Here is an 18,797-nt window from a genome sequence, read left to right as displayed (position 1 = left end):
AGGTGATGTTCCTTGGTCCACCATTTGAGGGATGGTACAATGTGTAGTGGAAGGGTGAGCAGTGTGGATTGATGTTGTGTGTGAGGGCGGAAAGTTCTTACGAACCACATTTGGAGGGGACGCATGTGCAGCTTCGCAAACCGCAGAACTGCTGTGGTTGCTGCCATGAGGCCTAACATTCTCTGGAAGGTGAGCGCTGTTTGGGAGCGCTGGGCGATGATAGTGTTGGCCAGTGACATTATGGCGAGTGCCCTGTCCTGAGGTAGGAAAGCCGTTTGTGAGAGCGTGGAGATGTCTGCTCCTATGAATTGGATCCTTTGGGTAGGGACTAGTTTGGATTTTGAGAGGTTGACTAGGAGGCCTAAGGTGGCCAGGGTGGAGAGGGTGGTCGAGACGTCCAGTTGTAGTTGCTCCCTGGAATGGGCGACGATCAGCCAGTCGTCTATGTACGGGAAGATTGATATCTGTTGCTGGCGTAATGTGGCTGCTACTACTGCCATGCACTTGGTGAAGACCCTTGGTGCTGTGGAGAGACCGAAGGGAAGGGAGCAGAACTGGAAGTGCTGCTTCCCTATGGCAAACCTGAGGAATCTTCTGTGATGATGGTTGATTGTAATGTGGAAGTAGGCGTCCTGGAGGTCTATGGACGCCATCCATGCTCGTTCTGGGATGAGCGGGAGGATTGCCTGAAGCGTGACCATACGGAATTTCTTGTAGGTTATGTGTAGGTTGAGTTTGCGGAGGTCGAGAATGGGTCGGAGTCCTCCGTCCTTTTTTGGCACCAGGAAGTACCGGGAGTAGAAGCCGGTGCGATGGTATTGGGGTGGGACTGGTTCTATCGCGCCCTTGTCCAGCAGAGACGCGATTTCCGTCTGCAGGGGTGCGGACGGGGGTGTGGTGAGGAACCGGTGGTGCTTTGGAGTGGACGTAAACTCTATTAGGTAGCCTCTTTGAATGATGGCGAGGACCCAGGCGTCCGATGTTATGGTCCTCCAGGCAGTGTAGAATGGTTGTAGTCGTGTTGATGGGTTTGGCTGATGGAGGGAGACTGGACGGCTCGGGGCAGGGAGGTCAGAGAGACGGTTTGGGTGTGGTTGAAGGTTTCTTGGTTGTTTGGCGTCTGTGTTGAAAGGAAGGCTTGGACTGCGGTGGTTTGCGCTTCCATGGTTCCTGTTGTCGTGGGGATCTGTTCCCTTTGTATTGGTTGGACCTCCAGTTCCTTTGTCGATTGGTTTGGGTCAGAGGTTGGGAGACTCCCAGTCGTCTTGCCCTCTTCCTGCCATCGTCTACAGATGTGAGGATGTCATCTGTAGAGGAGCTAAACAGGCCAAGGCCATCAAAGGGCAAATCTTCAACTTTGTATTTGATGTCTGGTTGGAGGGAGGAGGACCTGAGCCACGCGTGTCTGCGGAGTGCTATGGCTGAGGCCAAGGTTCTGGAGGAACACTGTGCAGCGTGACGGGCAGTGTTGATTTGCTGTTTGGTTACTCTGGCCATCTCCTGCAGGGTCGTGGTGGCTGACTTTTGGGATGCCTCGGGCAGGGATGGTACCAATGCGGCGAGGGAGGTGGTCAGGTTGTGGGTGTATGCGGAGAAGCATGCCATGTAGTTGAGGATTTTGGTTGTGGCTGTAGTGAGGGCGTAAATCTTTCTTCCGATGGTGTCGAGTTTTTTGCCCTCCCGTTCTGGTGGTACCGGGTGTCTAGTCTGCTTCGACTTCGAGGACGAATGTACAATGATCGAGTTCGGAGCCGGGTGGGTGAACAGGAACTTGGAATCAGGTGCGTGTATCTTGTACAGCGCTTCAACCCTCTTGGATGTTGGCGGTACCGATGCCGGTTTGTCCCATGCTTCTTTGAGTGTTTCTAGTAGAACGGGGAGCATTGGGAGAGAAGAGCTGGATGGAAGATCCGCGTGGACTAGATCAAAAACGACGTCCGAGACTCTGGGGGCGTCCGTATTGAGCTTTAGATTTAGCGAGCTTGCCATGTTTGCTACCAGGTCGAGGTAGGATCTTGGGCTTTCAGACGGTGATAAGTCTGCTGGCTTGGCTATGTCGGAGTCTGGGGATTGTAGGTCCGAACCCGAAGAGTGGTCGGAGTCGGAGAGTTCCTCCTCGGATCCGTCGTCGGTTCCTTGAGGTAGGTCGGGCTGAGGTGTTGTCTTGGGAGCCGTGTGTAGGGATTCTAGTGGTGACGGGAGCTTCGGTTCGGCGCCGAGGTCCGTAGGGTCGTCATGGTGAAGCGATTCGATCGAAGCAGTTTGGAGTCTGTGTGTGCGATCTCGGTAGCGCGGAGACTCTTGGTAGCTGTGGTAATGGCGATCATGGGATGGTGATCGTCGGTGCCGTCTTCGGTGCCGTGGGGATGGAGACCTAGATCTCGATGGAGAGTAATAGTAGTGTCTCCCCCTGCGGTGGCTGCGAGAGCGCCGGCGGCTGCGGGACCTGGTGCGGCGGCGACTGCGGGACCTGGTGCGGCGGCGGCTGCGGGACCTGGTACGGCGGCGACTGCGGGACCTGGTGTGTCGGCGACTGCGGGACCTGGTGCGTTTGCGACTGTGAGATCGAGGTCTAGTCAGGGGATCTCTCGGGGTCGAGGGTTCTCTGGTGAGCGCGTGGGCGTCTATCGGCTGTGAGAGATCTACGAATTTAGTGGGGTCGAGAGTGTGGGTCCTAACGGATGCGGTAGAGTGCGTATCCAGCAGCTGGTCTGGTGGGGAATTCGGAATGGACGGCGACTTTGATGAGATGCGGATGATTTCCAACGGAGTGATTGACGGTGTTGCCGTCGACTTCGATGTCGGAGTCTTCGGCATCGATCCGGAGGCAGTGGCGGTCGGGTTCGAGGCCTTCGGTTTGGTGGTCGGGTTCGAGGCCGAGTCGAGAGGGCGGGTCTTATGCTTTTTTGAGCTAGTGCTGCCCGTCGGGTCCGAGTGGGCGGAATCGGAGCGGCGACGCTTTTTGGGGTCGTCCGACTTCTTAGAGTGCTTGCCGGTCTTAGGCTTACAGGGAGTCTGTGCCACGGAAGCTGCCGACTGCGCCTCTCCCACGAGGTGTGGGGAAGATGGCGCGGGTTGTTGTTGTCCGCCACGCGGCATGGCCGGTCGGAGTGAGGTTTCCATGAGGTGGCTCTTGAGTCTCGCGGCGCGGTTCTTGCGGGCCTGTTTGCCAAATTGGCTGCAGTGCACGCAGGAGTCTGGACGGTGTGCCTCTCCAAGGCAGAACAAGCAAAGAGAGTGGCCGTCGGACGAGGGGATTTTTGAGGAGCAGCTGGTACAGCGTTTAAAGATTATCTTGTCCCTTCCTTCCATCCGCCCGGGAGGGGGGGGGGGGGAGGGAGGGGGAAAGTCCAGAAAGATAGTAAGAGGAGGCTTTTTTTTTTTTTTTATACGATACCAGGAGAAGTAGAAGATGAAGAATTGAAGCGAAGAGAAGGTAGTTGTTGGAGATTGCAATGAAGAAGTTGGAGATCAACGAGGAAGGTGCGATCCGGTCGGCGGTAAGGAAGAAACTGAGTGGCTAAGCACCTCCCCCTTGTCCAGGCATGCGCAGTAGCTGTCTCCTCCCAGGACAAGTGGGAGGCGCGCCAGATCTACGATCAAGATTGCTTTGAACTCTCCGAGGTCGGGGCCAATCCTGCGGATTACCCCATATGTGTGAATGCACAGAGACCACGAAGAAGATCTTGAAGCATCATAATATGTTTTAGGGCATATGCAGCAAACACACGGTTATTCTAGGTCACTCTCAGCTAGGCTTCCTATAACACATCTATCATACAAGAAACTAGTTTCCAATTCCCAGTGGTCACGTTAAATGGGTTCTTCCTTTCTGCAACCTGCCTATTAATTCAATCTAAATATGCATATTCAGAGGCCAATCTTATTAAATTGCTTGGCTGCATTCAGTTAAAAACAGTTAAACATCGTACTGAAAACCTAGTTATACTGATGGAACGAGCTCATAAAGAAATTCAGAGAAGATCAAAACAGTGGGAGAAGATACAGGGCTGGTAAAACCAAAGGGTTGAATCCAAAGGTCGTTTCCTGCCAGCAGGGAAGGATTTTACCTACCCTACCCATTTTTGCTGAGGGCTCCCATCTCCCTAGACTAGCATTTTGGGGGGTCAGTGTAACTGCAGCAGGACAGGGAAGCAGGAAAGTTCTATTCTGACAGTAGAAAATGACATTTGGATTCAACCCGAGCTCTGGGAACATTATACAGGCTTTTATCTGAAGGCTCTGAGACAAGACGCCATGTTGGGGACAAATGAAAAAGTTATTGTTCCAGGAACTTACATTGTATCTCTAATAGTAAATGTATTATAATGTCTTTTCTTTCTTTTGTGGTGCATTTTCTCCACTTCTTCTTTCAACTCACTTACTTTAAACTCAGTAACTCATTTGATTCCCTATAATTAAGCTTGAAATGTTACAAAATCAAGGGGGAAGGAAATCAAGTGAGCTGGTAAACTTTAAGGAATTCCATTCCTAACTATACTCCAGGTCTTTCAAGACAGGCAGAGATGCATTTCCCCAAGAAGGATGAACCAGGAAAGGATTCCAGCTGAAGCTGGAATCGGTAACCCAGAGGATGACAAATGGAAGTATGGATACAGAAGGGCTCATCTGGACTTGGGAGCTGCTACCAAACCATATGCTTTTTCGTAGCAGGAGCTCCTTTGGATATTAGGCCACACCCCTCTTATGTAGCCAATCTTTCAAGAGCTTACAGGGCTCTTCTTACAGGGCCTACTGTAAGCTCTTGGAGGACTGGCTACATCAGGGAGGTGTGGCCTAATATGCTAAGGAGTTCCTGCTACAAAAATGCCCTGGTGACACTCATATCTAGTGCTAGGCAAGCAGACATGTCTTCCTTATATTGCCAGCTTTGGATTCCAGAGTGATTATTTACAACAGCCTAAATATGTGACACAATATTCCCTTTAAGGTGTGGAGTCTTGTGAGTAAATACTCTACTTTCTGAGCTACTGGCATTAAAGTTGTGAGTGAGCAATTTGCCTACAGCATAAATTAGTTTGCTCTTAAGTCATCCTTCCTGAGCTAAAACAAAAATGTGTGAGCTAGACGCTAAAAAACTGTGAGCTAGCTCACTGTAACTCAGCTTAGAGGGACCACTGGTGACAAATGTCATGAAGTGTGCTTATAATACATTCAAGGAGAGTTTGCTCCATGCACCAAGTCATGTGTTTTAAATACACTGTTCTACAGCTCAGGTACGGCATGTAACCGAAAGCTGCCCTCCCCTTTTTAAGTGTGGATGTGTGTGTGTGTGTGTGAGTGTTTGTAGTGGCATGGACAAAATGTCAGGGAAATCATATGGCAAGTGTCTTTCACAAATGGCTAGCAGCAGGAATGGGGATTCTAACACAGTTGCACTGTTAAGTGGGTATTATTTGCACAGACTTAGAAGACTGTCCAAACTTAACCAAAAAAACCTGCTCAAATTGTCGTCCTTTCAATTTCCATGTTGATGTTGTCACAATTCTTGCACAATGGCAGTGCAGGTGTTGTACAGCTGTTGCTGAGGCCCCTTAAACTTGACAACTCTCTGCTTCGTATGTGTCTCCGTCTGCTTTCAAATCCTGACATAAACTGCACTAATTTTGGCATATTAATATAATCTCTTCCTCCTCCCCCCCTCCCGCCACCTCAGAAAAGAGGTCGCCCAAACTGATAACAGAGCTATGTTCCAAAACTAAAATTACCAAGCTGCCATTGAAATGATGACAGTCACATTGAAGCAGAAATACAATTTGATTGCAGTCTTTTCCTATATCGCATTGAGCTTGCTGCCTCAAAGGGAAACTCAGTTCATGTGCAATGCCAAAGTATGGTGGCCCTTCCATTTGTGCACCACAATGAATGAGTTGCTTCCACTTTAGCACCAACCACAGTTTGCCATTACATCTAAACAAGTGCCCTATGGCCTGCACCCTCCCTCCAATCCAAACCAGGACTGCAAACCAATCACATTTGAATGGAGTAGAACGTTTGTTCGCGTAGCATCAAACACTGATTCAGCAATGCATACTAATTTACACTGAAGTAGAGCCCACATTCACATTGGTTCTGTTATCAGTCTTCCATTTTTACTGACTTGGGTGCACCAAAGGCACACAAGAATTGCCCTCCTGCATTCTTCTGCTTTCCTGCAGCCTCCTCCAACCCTTGGAAAGGTCAGTTCTGAGACTTCGATACAATACTTGGAACAACAGCTGTGTGGATTGGGGGGGAACTGGAGTAAGGAGAGATAGGAGACTAAACTGTCCCTACCCTTAGTAGAGATTCACTTGTAGAATTTATTTTATTTTTAAAATTTTATTGTTGGGATTTATATCCCAACCATCCCCTTGAGGCAGGATGGGTGGGAAGAGACAGGAAGGGATAATTTCACCCCCTAGTCCCTCTTCCCTTCCCATCTTTCCCAGGAGTTCAAGAAGAAGATGATACTGGATTTATATCCTGCCCTATACTCTGAATCTCAGAGTCTCAGAAAAGTCACAGTCTCCTTTACCTTCCCCCCCCGCCCCCACCACAACAGACACCCTGTGAGGTAGGTGGGGCTGAGAGAGCTCTTATAGTAGCTGCCCTCTCAAGGACAATTCCTACAAGAGCTATGGCTGACCCAAGGCCGTTCCAGTAGCTGCAAGTGGGAGTAGTGGGGAATCAAACCCAGTTCTCCCATATAAGAGTCCATGCACTTAACCACTACAACAAACTGGCTCTCTAAAAGGCTGCAGGAAAGAATTATAGTGCAGGAAAGGATTATAGTGCACCAAAAAGGCTGCAGGAAAGAATTATAGTGCAGGAAAGGATTGTAGTGCACCAAAAAGGCTGCAAGAAAGAATTATAGTGCAGGAAAGGTTTATAGTGCACCAAAAAAGGCTGCAGGAAAGAATTATAATGCAGGAAAACTCTAAGTTCCATGCACAGATAGTTGGATACTGGTCTCTATGTCCAGGTCACTCTCACCACCATACCCCGAGCAATCCTATGTAAAGGAGCTCCAGTCTAAACATACTGTAATCCATGAGTTTAACTTGGAGCAATCCTGCACAGGACTGCACTGCAAGTGTGCTAAGTGAAACAACAGTCCTAGTGTAACCAGAAAACAGAAATAATTCATAATTTCTCAGATCAGAGGTGGTGGGATTCAACTCTCTCTGCCTGGAAGCATGGCGCAGGCAACCCTTTACCTGTACTGTTGCTAAAAGGCTTAAATCACAACACTGGAGAGATAAATGTCCATCTCTAGAAATCCAATGGACTGAGGACCTTACAATTTTATCAATACATAGGCCATACAGACAACGATTGCACATGGACGTATTTTTAGATATCTGCAAACCTCTTATAGATGCTTATCTCTAGCCTTGCTACCACTGTTGTTACATACTGCTGCATTTTTTTTCTTATTTCTGTCTTTGAAGTCCTTGCAGTCTTAGACTAGGCTGTAGTTACTTAGTGGTGACAGAAAAGCTCTCTTCATCATTCCTTCACTTTTTCTAGGGCTGAGGCATGCCTTGATCAACACAGCAATGTCACAACGTGTGATATCATCCTGCTCTTTTGTTAGCTGGCATAGCTGCCATACATCACATTGGACATTTGACTACTGGCTGCAGCCTAGTCTTCAGGACAAAGGAGACCGGAATCCTCATTTTAATATCTCAAGACTTCTTTAAAAATGGTTCAAAAATTATCTTCCATGGCACTTAAAGCTGCAGTTTAACGTTGATGACAGCATTTTGTTTCAGGCAACTCACACAATTCCTTTCATTTCCCCATCTCTGCATCCAGGGCTTTTTTTGAGCAGGCACGCAGTTCCAACGGGTTTGATGTCAGGGGCTGTGGCTTAATATGCAAATGAGTTCCCGCTGGTTTTTTTCTGCCTGTATCAATATCTATGTTCTATGCTAGGTGCTTTTACAGCAATATGCTGGGGATCACATGCACTCCAAAGAGTTCTCAAAGTCATAACATTATATGAAGACAGAGATGTAACTCATCATATTGCCATATCAAACAAGTGGCATGAGGTAGCCTCTCCTATGGAATCCAATGAGATACAATAGAATTCTGGAATGTTAACTTGAAAAATCTGTTTGTCTCTCATCTGGAAAGCAAAGTATTTTGAAAGAGGGGCAGGTTTCATCTGTCAGTTGACTCCATCTTAGAATTAAGCTCCTTACTTTGTCCCAAGCAGGTCTCCGATTCAGTGGGAGCTCACAGGAGCACAGCTCCTGCACCTTTCTGAGAGTTCCACCTCCTCCTTCTGAGAGTTCCACCTCCTTGTCCAGTGAACAGTAGGTGCAGCTGCATAACAATCCCTGGATGAGCTCCACCACCTATTTTTCTACAAAACGATCCCTGGTCCCAAGCAACTGAAGGGCAGACAGTGATGACTATTTAGGCCAGAGTACATATAGCCTCATCATTTCAGTAGCACAGCAGCTTTGTTTTGCTTATTGGCCAAGCTACAAAGCGATGAGACAGAACCCGGCAACTGGTTTCAATTAACAGATCAACAAATATGATGTACACTCTCCACCATTCCCCCTACTTGTATTTCAGCTTGTGTGTATATATATGGGTCAATCTAGATACATTTTGGCTATATCACCTCAGACTGTACATGAGGCTTCCATGACTGGACATTCTTCCATACACACAAAATGTCTACCAGAGAGAAAAGTAAATATCGAGGAGAAGGATTCTAGAATAATCCTCTGCCCAGCACGCTAGTTTTTTACATTGTAAAAATGGAGAATTATCCTATGACCAGAATACCTAACTGCAGTCTCAAGCAGTCCAGTCTATAACCGGTAAGAATCTAACCATAATACAAGGCAAACTGAGGAGATTTCCTGAAAAGTTTGATAAAATTGAAAGACCTGCAGGACACATAGCCATTTTCAAATTTACTATGTACCTGGATTTCCCTAACATTTTAAGAGGTCCTTATTTCAAAACACAGTCTTTTACTTCCTTCAGTCATAGGGAATTCACAAAAGAAGTTTCACAAGAAAAAGAATAATCCCCCAACATCAGGTTAATTTATTTCTATTCAAATTTACTACCACCGTTATGAGCAAGGCTTCTCATGAACAAACATCCACAGAGTGCGCCTGCGACCTCCTTTATTGCCACCAATTGAGGATTCATTTTGTTTGTGTCTAAGATCTGAAGCTACTTTCTTACAGAGCAACAAAATAAAATAACACCATGAAAGAAAACCATGCAGGCAACAGCAAGACTATTTTCATTATTCAAAAATATGACGGAAGCTCTTTCAGCCATTCATGTAAGAACTTAAAAAAAAAAATTCCTCTATTCTCCACCTCATTTTAATCTTCTCTTTTAATGGAATGCATTTGCTTGCAACAGGAAAGTATGGTTAATGTCCTATAGAAAGCTCATGCTCTCTAAATATTTTTTTTTTAAAGTAAAAAGTGCAACTGGATTTTCTTAATGCTACAGAAAGGAAGTTTATGCTAAGCACAATAGACCATAGCACAAACACCTTCCTTCAGCAAAGCCAGCCAGTGAAAAGGACAAGCCATAAGCAAGCACAGCAAAAAAATAAAAAATAATAAAAAAAAATCCCTGGCCCCGCTTGTGGAAAAAGATCGGCTCATTAGGACTGTGTTTCATGCTGTGCAGCATGTAGGTGATGGCCCATATCTTAGCTACTGGATCTTTGCAGACATTAAAGGAAGTCTAGCAGCTACCTACTGGGAACACAGAGCACCTTGCTTCTGGGAAACACTTGTGCTTCATTATTATACTCTACTGCATGTTCACAGCTGGAATACACATGCCGTGTCATTCACAGAGATGCCATTAAACTGTGTCTCAGAAAGAAGGTACAAAAAAAAAAAAAAAAAAAAACCCAGCCACCCCCCAAAACAGTGAACAGACCAGAATCATTACTTACATTTTTTTTTAAAAAAAAAAATCATTTTAATGTATATTTCAAAAGTAAATCGGAAAAGGGCAGTGTACCGAAACAAATACAATAATGACCTGTACATTACAGATGGATATTGTAATTCAATCTTTTTTTAAACTGAGGATGAGCAAAGGCAATTAGCCAATCATTTGGGCTAAAGAAAAATACTAATGCAAGTCATGAGATTTGCATTTTGCCTTGCATTAGACATTCACAAATGCTAAGGGAATTTGGTTCTGCCAAAAATATATGGCCAACACTTGTAAAGAAAATCAAGTGGGGATTTCTCCTAAACAAGGCATTCACAATTACACAGAAAATGTGACTTCTGTTTTCTCTCCCCTTCTTTTCAACAAGAAAACAAATGAATGGACCACCACTTAGTTGTATCTCCTACATATGTGCTGGTTTTAGCTTTTACTGGCATAGATCCCTGGAGGTTTTTTGTTGGTGGGCAGATTTGCACTTGTGGAATGAATTTTCTCACCTTTCCTGTTCTTCAGCAGCATGAAATGCCCCATTCTGGGGAGAGGGTGGGCTGGCCCCAGGAACAAGATTTTTTTTGGGGGGGGGAGGCCATTTCAGGCTGCTGCAAGAGGGAGAAGGCAAGAAAGTTGCCCTCTATAAGTGCAAATCCCTGCCTTCAGAAAACCTCCCTAGGATCGAAGCTACTGTGTTCCCAGTGTCCTCCCTGGCAAAGATCCTGGTCCAGACTACCTTTAGGGGGTCAGCTTTACTCACAATACCAACCCATGACGATGTAACTGCACTGTTTAGAAGAGATGATAGTTGTGTTGGTCTGAATCAGAACAGCTAAATTCTTGATGGTCTTAAAGTGCGAATGGACTCGAATCTAGCATTTTTTGCAGATTGAACTCTCCCAAGCAGTTTACCAGAATTTATAACTGTTTCTGGAAATGAGGAACCCACAAGACAGCATAAGGACGCATAATGCTGATGCGTTCTGAAAGCTAAGCAGATCACAGCCTGGGCATGGTCCTACCTGGAGCTCCCAGGCTTTCTTCCATTTAGCTATGTAATTCTTGAAGAAAGAGTGCAACAGATGCATAATCAGTAACAGAAATCCTAAGTCTTATGGCAGACTTTAAAGAAAGTGAATGGCAATGATTCAGCATTTTGTTACCAAAGGAGGAAACATCTCAAAACAATACGGAGCTATGTTACATGCAGGGGCTTCATTTACTTCCATGAGAGATGACAGTCAGACAGTGAACTCTTTGACACATCCATAAAAAAAACCTGGTGATGTACATGTGCAAGAGTATCATGTGCAGGGTTTTTTTGAGCAGGAGCGCTCAGGAAAACAGTTCCAGCTGGCTTGGCACCAGGGGTGCGGCCTAATATGCAAATAAGCTCCTGCTGGACTTTTTTCTACAAAGGAAAGGAAAGGTCCCCTGTGCAAGCACCAGTCATTTCCGACTCTGGGGTGACGTTGCTTTCACCTTTTCACGGCAGACTTTTTATGGGGCCGTTTGCCATTGCCTTCCCCAGTCTTTTACACTTTCCCCCTAGCAAGCTGAGTATTCATTTTACCAACCTCGGAAGGATGGAAGGCTGAGTCAACCTTGGGCCGGCTACCTGAATCCAGCTTCCGCCGAAATCGAACTCAGGTCGTGAGCAGAGTTCAGACAACAGTACTGCAGTACTGCTGCTTTACCACTCTGCACCACGGGGCTGCTCTTTTTTTCTACCAAGAGCCCTGTGCAAAATGGTGATGTCAAGGGGTAATATGCAAATTAGTTCCTGCTGGGCTGTTTTTCTACAAAAAGCCCTGATTACGTGGAAACTGAAGCATATACAGCAACTGAAACAGTAAGCTAGGAATTTGTACGCATATAGTTAGCATTATAGTATGAAACATTTAGAAAGTCCACAACAGACCAAAGTTTTGAGAAGTGTTGGTCTAAAGGACCTGGTTCTCTCTCTTACTCACACACACTACATACACTGGGGCATCGCTGTTGTCAATTTGTCCATCCCCTTTTGTCACTGTCTCCGACCAGCTAGTAAAGACGTTTCATCCAGCATTCCCTCCAGAATTCCTCCTCTCTGCCCTATGTCTTTATTTGATGTCTATGTTTCCACCTGATGTCTCCCTGTTTTTATACATATGTCATTCAGTTCAGGGTTTTAATTTGTTTCATGATGTGCTCTTATACTACTTGCTAGCTGCCTTTGTGATTGTGATATAAATCTTCTAAACAAATAAATAAACGAATTATGGAAAGAACCATATAGACTTGTGAGTCTTTCCCTCCAACAGCCAGAAGTAAAGAGAAATATGTTCTTTGGCTTAAAGCCAAAGTATCACAAGTGATGCTCTATTGACAGAACAAATTTTTCCTGCTCCCACTGTGGTCTGCTTCTCCAACCCCAGACACTGTCGCCATGGTTCAGGGGGCACCCAGGAACAACACTGGAAGCAATGGGAGGGGGCTGCAGTGGGAAGAAAGCTACTGGCAAAAACTGACTACTTTTACCAGCACAGGAGAATCTCTGGATGTACCATTTTGCCTTTATAAGGGAGCCATGGTTTTATACAGTATGACAAGCACTAGGCAATTAGCAGGTGGTGGAAAGTCCCGTCAAGTTGTAGCCAACCTATGGCAACCCTGTAAGGTCTTCATGGCAAGAGACATTCAGAGGAGGTTTGCCACTGCCTGCTTCTGTCTAGTGGCCCTGGATTTCCTTGGCAATCTCCCATCCATGTATTAATCACAGCTAACCTTGTTTAGCTTCCAAGATATGACCAGATCAGTCCAGGCCATCTAGGTCAGGGCTGCAATTACTTACACGTACCCAAAGGAAATGTACAGCTGCATTTCTCAAACAGTGGCTGCAACATACTGCATGACAAGCCACTTTTGCAACCAAAAGGCAGTTTCAAAAGTTGAGTGTGATGGAACAAGTCCACCAAAATGAAAAGGGGGAAAATCCCACTGAATAAATCACAATCCTCTGGATATACTCTGACCTGGATGGTCCAGGCTAGTCCGATCTCATCAGATCTTGGAAGCTCAGAAGGGTCAGTATTTGGATGGGAGACCACCAAAGAAGTCCAGGGTCACTACAAGGAAGCAGGCAATGGCAAACCACCTCTGAACATCTCTTGCTTTGAACACCCCATAAGATCATCACAAGTCATCTGCAGGGCTTTTATTGTAGAAGGAACTCCTTTGCATTTTAGGCCACACACCCTGATGTAGCCAGTCCTCCAAGAGCTTACAGGGTTCTTAGAACAGGGCCTACTGTAAGCTCCAGGAGGATTGGCTACATCATGGGGGTGTGGCCTAATATGCAAAGAAGTTCTTGCTACAAAAAAAGCCCTGGTCATCTGTGACTTGATGACACTTCCCACCACTACCACTGGATAGGTCTAAAAAGTAGTTCTGGCCTCTGTTGTAATTTCAAATTCTTGTGTGATGAATGAATGATTACAGAGTAAGCTTGCAGGTACTTACAGGTGTGTTGGATTGTTCAGTTAGTTTCTGTTCCCACATCTTCAAACGCCTTTCTCGTTCTTTTAACTCCTGCTCCTTACAGCTCAAGTCACGTTCCAGTTTCTTTAGCCTCTCTAAGGTGGCCTCTATTTCACATCTGCCCAGAGAGACAATTTGTTAAGTCGCGTCTTTTCCTGACAAGTACAAATTGTTCATAAAATTTTCCACATGAATATTAATTAAATGTGAAAGGGTGTAAAGTACAATGGTAACTCAAGCAGGACATTTAATTACCATGAAGAGAAAGAAGGCCTTTTCAAACCATACACACAACAGAACACGTACATACCACACAAAAATCCCCAAAATGATCACTTTGATAACAGAAAGTTACATTTCTGGTATTCTTCTCTCCCCCCCTCCCCTTTTAAAAATAAGTATAATTAATTCGGCTCAATGTATTCTTGTTGGAGAATGAAGTAGGAATGGGATATACCATTTCAAAACACATGTGGGAGAAACTATTTTTAAATACTTGGCCATGTTGTAAATGGGATGTAGAATGGTCTCGTAGGGCTCAATCTCATGAGATCTGGGAAGTTAAGCAGGGTTGGTATTTGGATGGAAGACCATCAAAAAAGTCTGCAGAGGAAGGCAACAGCAAACCACTGCTGCTTCTCACTTGCTTTGAAAGCCCCTTGCTGGGGTCACCGTAAACTGGCTGCGATTTTAACAGCACTTTACACACAGAGACATCATAAATATCCAAAAAACAGAACTTGCTTGCTTGTTTTTATCTGCAGCAAGCGTAAAAAAAAAAATTAAACACAGAGAGTATTCAAAAGTGGTATCTCACACCTACAGTTGTAGTTCCAAGGCTTTTTTCGAGCAGGAATGCAGTTCCGGCTGGTCTGGTGTCAGAGGTGTGTGCCCTAATATGCAAATGAGCTCCTGCTGGCCTTTTTTCTACAAAAAAGCTCTGTGCGAAACAATGGTGGCATTAGGGGTGTGTGACCTAATATGCAAATGAGTTCCTGCTGGCCTTTTTTTCTACCAAAAAAGCCCTGTATAGTTCATTTCAGTACCTCATTTGTTGATTGAGTGTCGGCAAATAGGAGGTGCATGAAAGAATAGGGAGGCAAATCTCTGTGTGTCAATGGCTTGTAGATTGATCTAGTTACTTTAGCTACTAACTCATGTATAGTTTTATCTCAGTGGATATTCTCAATGGCCTCAATTCAAATCTTATGGATATTTCTTTAGGAGTAATTGATCTTGATGGCCCAGACCAGCCCCATCTCTGAAGTTAAGCAGGGTCAGCCCTGGTTAGTACTAAGATGAGGTCAGAGTTGCTACCAAGGATGTCCAGGGTTGCTACAAAGAGGCAAGCGATGGTGAACCACTTCTTGTCTCTCGCCTTGAAAACCTTACAGGGTTGTGATAAGTCAGCTGTGACTTGATGGCACTGCCCACCATGGCCAAGATCCACTGAACTCACTGGGATTTACTTCCAGGTGAATAAAGGCTTGGCTACCAAAGGCCCACTGAAATCAAGGGGACAAGTTACTCACAACCAGGGCTTTTTTTGTAGCAGGAACTCCTTTGCATATTGGGCCACACACCCCTGATGTAGCTAATCCTCCTGGAGCTTACAGGGTTCCTCTTACAAGGCCTACTATAAACTCTTGGAGGATTGACTACATCAGAGGAGTGCGGCCCAATATGCAAAGGAGCTCCTGTTACAAAAAAAGCCCTGCTCACAACTCGCTGAAGACCTTTGGTCTTGCCATAAGCAATCAAACACAATCTAAATACATTTATATTTTCTGAAGGGCATTATGCATTGTAAGTGGGGTTGCCAAATTGAATCCCTCGGTAATAACGTTTCTAACTCTCATTTTAACTGTCCAATATGTTGTCATGTGCAAGTATGACTCTTTGCTATTGTTGAAGAAAAAGCCCTGTTCATAGTTTTAACACTAAGGCCTCCCTGTCTCTCTTCGGACATCCGGGCCACAAGAATTTTTTGCCTCAATCCCTCTATTGCTTGGGAAGAAAGGAGGCCTGAAGAAAAGTATCATGACTCAACGTCAATCCACTGCCAAGCTCACGTTGTGACTGAATTATATGCCTGACACCGGGATGACCTGCAACTGTCAACAGGACCCACTCCGGCAAGAAATGTCAAAGGTTTCTGACATGCAATAGGCCCCATTAGCTGAATTCCAGTGTTGCCAAGTAAAATAAAGCAGCCTATGTAACAATGTGTCATGCACTCTACCATGATTCGATAAGGACCTAACTAACATTACGAGAGCCATGAAGACTCCACAGTTCCATGTTTCTTTGACTTCTCTTCTTTGCACTGTCTGGAAAACGCAAGACATGACAGCCGACTGCCAATAATGCAGTCTAGGGCTGGGTATGCAGTGTAATGATGCAAGAGTAGATGTTTGGTTTAATCCATACAGGGATATTATGCTGAAGAGCAGGAAAGTTATGCATAGTGGTGGCAGTTGTATAGCTTTTGAAATGTCCTGATAAGGTCTATGCCTGTAGGGACTGCATTCTAAGGTGACAAAATATAGACTCTGAAGGACGAATTATACAAAAAATGGTCATTTTGCAGATTCAAAATATCACCAAACTGACCTATCTTGGTGTAACAATTTTGCAGCATGTATTGATTAAGCCTTTCAGCTCTTGGGATAAGAATTCCACTACCATTTTTTGAATGTAGCATTATCAGTTGGTGTACTTCAACAAGAGTGACTCTTGATTCCTGCTTCATGTTATAGATCCCAAGCTCTGTGGTACTTCACTCACAAGGGTTTCCTGACCCTCAGAGTAAATGGGAGTCTGGAACACAGGCCGGAAGGGTTGTGTCTCAGGGATCGGGCACCCAGTATGCATGCCGAAGATCTTGGGTTTGGTTTCCCGTATCTCCCGCTAAAAGCTGTGTGAAGCCTCTAAGGAACAGAAGGGACTTTCTCTTGCACAAGCTCCTATTGCTATCCACAGGATCAAACCCATTAACACTACAATCTCATGTAAATGAACCCAGCACAAACACACCAGTCATCTTCATTTGTGTTACTTGAGTGTATTTATCCATTTAAAAGACTTTTTAAAAAAATATGCTGTCTCCTTTTAAATAAATTTCTCCCCTAGCAAAGTCTTGGTAACAACAGCTTTCTATATGTCAAACTCATACTGTGTACGTACTGTAATTATCTCCCTTCATTAGGCAAAAAACTTCTTTATAATAAAAGGTCAGACTCTGAAAAACAGCTGCATTCTAAAAAAAAAAAGTATAATAAAACAATGTAATTAAAGTGAAGGCTCCCGTACATTGCCCAGTTAATGAGTCTGTTACTCCATAAGTTTAACGATTTGCATATAACATTACTGGTCATGTGTACTGTTTATTTCAGTAATCTTGCAGATTAATATTCCTTGCTTGTTTTTCCATGACCCAACTTGCTCTATTTCCTCAGACAATGTATAATGGCTTCCAATGATAAATATGGAAAGATGGCTAATTAATACATTTTTCAGGAGCTTGTAAAATTCATCCGGAAATTCTACATACAGACCTCAAATTACAATAAATTCTAACTGCTGTGTTACCAGATTTGACCTTTCTATTTACTTTAATGTAAATCTTTTAAACTTTTGATTTGTACTGGTCATAGACCAAATACATGAACTGAACTGACTAATTAATGTTTGTATTTTTATGTGACCCTGTTAAATGAAACAGCAGTATCCTAGAGAATGAAAATGAAAGGACTTTGAAAAAATATTAAGCTTTTCTACTCAGAAAGGGATCTGAATAAACACAGATAAACATTGTGGGGCTTTGGGGTGTTTAAAAAATAATAACTTATTATTATTGTTGTTTATTGTGTTGGAATGTAGAAGAAGAAGATAATGATGTTATTGGATTTATATCCTGCCCTCCACTCTGAATCTCAGAGTGGCTCACAATCTCCTTTACCTTCCTCCCCCACAACAAACACCCTGTGAGGTAGGTGGGGCTGAGAGAGCTCTCACAGAAGCTGCCCTTCAAGGACAACTCTGCAAGAGCTATGGCGGACTCAAGGCCATTCCAGCAGCTGCAAGTGGAGGAGAAGGGAATCAAACCTGCACAGCAATGGTCTACTTCATATTGACCAATAACACAACAGTCTGAGCCATTACCACAATACATCTTGGGACATGCATTATATTTATTTTCTGGTGCTGAAGTTCATAGGATCAAGCTGTCAGGCTCCCCCCATGTCCCCAAAAAGCTTAAATTGCATTCACATCCTAACAAAGAAAGTTTCCCATTTTTAAAGAGTGGCTAGTTGCTTAAAAAGCTGGAATCCAGCTATCACCAGTGGAATAGAGTGGATGAAACACCACTTTCCTACCTTCTCACCCTTACTAAAGCACACAGAGCCCCCTGAAGTTCTTCTCTGGGGTGGGGGGCACAAAACCCTCACGTACAGAATTTGGGGTGGGGTACGATGAGAGAGGGAAATAAGCGAAAATAATCACCCCCTCTTCTGCCATGGATAACTTTAAGTCTAGATTACTTCAATGTTCTCTTCTTCATGGGGCTTCCCTTGAAGACACTGTGGAAACTGAATATTGTTCAAAACATGCAGTTGCTTGCTTATTATTGAAGCCAGCCATATGGCACAAATAATGCCTTTCCTGAAAATTTTGCACAAGTTCTGGTTTGTTTCCAAGATCCATTCAAATTCAGATAAATGCATAAATGATTACTTCCTCAGGCTAAGTGAAACTTTGATATTAAGAGATAAACTGCCTGTGAATGCCGGTTGCTGGAGGAGAACAGCAGGGGGAAAGCGATTGTCTTCTTGCCCAGCTTGTAGGTTTCCTTGAGGAAGCTGGTGGATCGCTCTGACAAATGGCTTGCTAGACTCTGCCTTTATATGATCCAACAGAGCTTTACTGATGTTTTTAAGACTTTAACAACCCATTACAAGAATTTTCCTAGATGCATTATCTCAGCTTGGAAAGTTCAATAAAAGGTTTGATTTGAATATTACTTTTTTAAAAATTATAAAACCTTGATTTCTTTGTGCCTTTGTATCAAATTTCAGCCTTCTCTAGTGCAGTTCTCCATTTTTATCAGGAGATGGTGCAATGCAATATACTCTTCTGTACAGCAGTCAGTTTCTTCTATGCTCTGCTGAGTCAGTGGAGGAATGTCAGTTCTAAAACAGGCTATTTATATTCCTGTCATGTGACCTGGCTCCACCGTCCTACCATGTGCTTACTTTTTCCACCCATGCAATAAAATTCTCTTCTTATCAGTGCACTTTATAAATCCTGTTAGGTTCAGG

The 18,797-nt window shown here is 44.4% G+C and overlaps 1 protein-coding gene across 4 annotated transcripts in view; it reads right to left on the bottom strand.

Annotated features, from left to right (window-relative positions):
* Window positions 1-18,797, bottom strand: part of MAP3K20 (mitogen-activated protein kinase kinase kinase 20) — a 159,960-nt gene that overhangs the window by 41,095 nt on the left and 100,068 nt on the right. For all 4 annotated transcript variants that reach the window (XR_009556302.1, XM_060257076.1, XM_060257074.1 and 1 more), the window contains exon 11: window positions 13,459-13,594. Coding sequence is in view for 3 of the 4 variants with exons in the window: in XM_060257076.1 (XP_060113059.1) it covers window positions 13,459-13,594 (136 nt within the window). In the remaining variant the exon portion in view is untranslated. The remainder of the gene's footprint in view (window positions 1-13,458; window positions 13,595-18,797) is intronic.

The sequence above is a fragment of the Heteronotia binoei genome, chromosome 16 (genome assembly GCF_032191835.1).
Source record: "Heteronotia binoei isolate CCM8104 ecotype False Entrance Well chromosome 16, APGP_CSIRO_Hbin_v1, whole genome shotgun sequence".
Taxonomy (NCBI): domain Eukaryota; kingdom Metazoa; phylum Chordata; class Lepidosauria; order Squamata; family Gekkonidae; genus Heteronotia; species Heteronotia binoei.
Note: the sequence above shows the minus strand (reverse complement) of the source record. Positions and strands in the feature narration are given on the sequence as shown.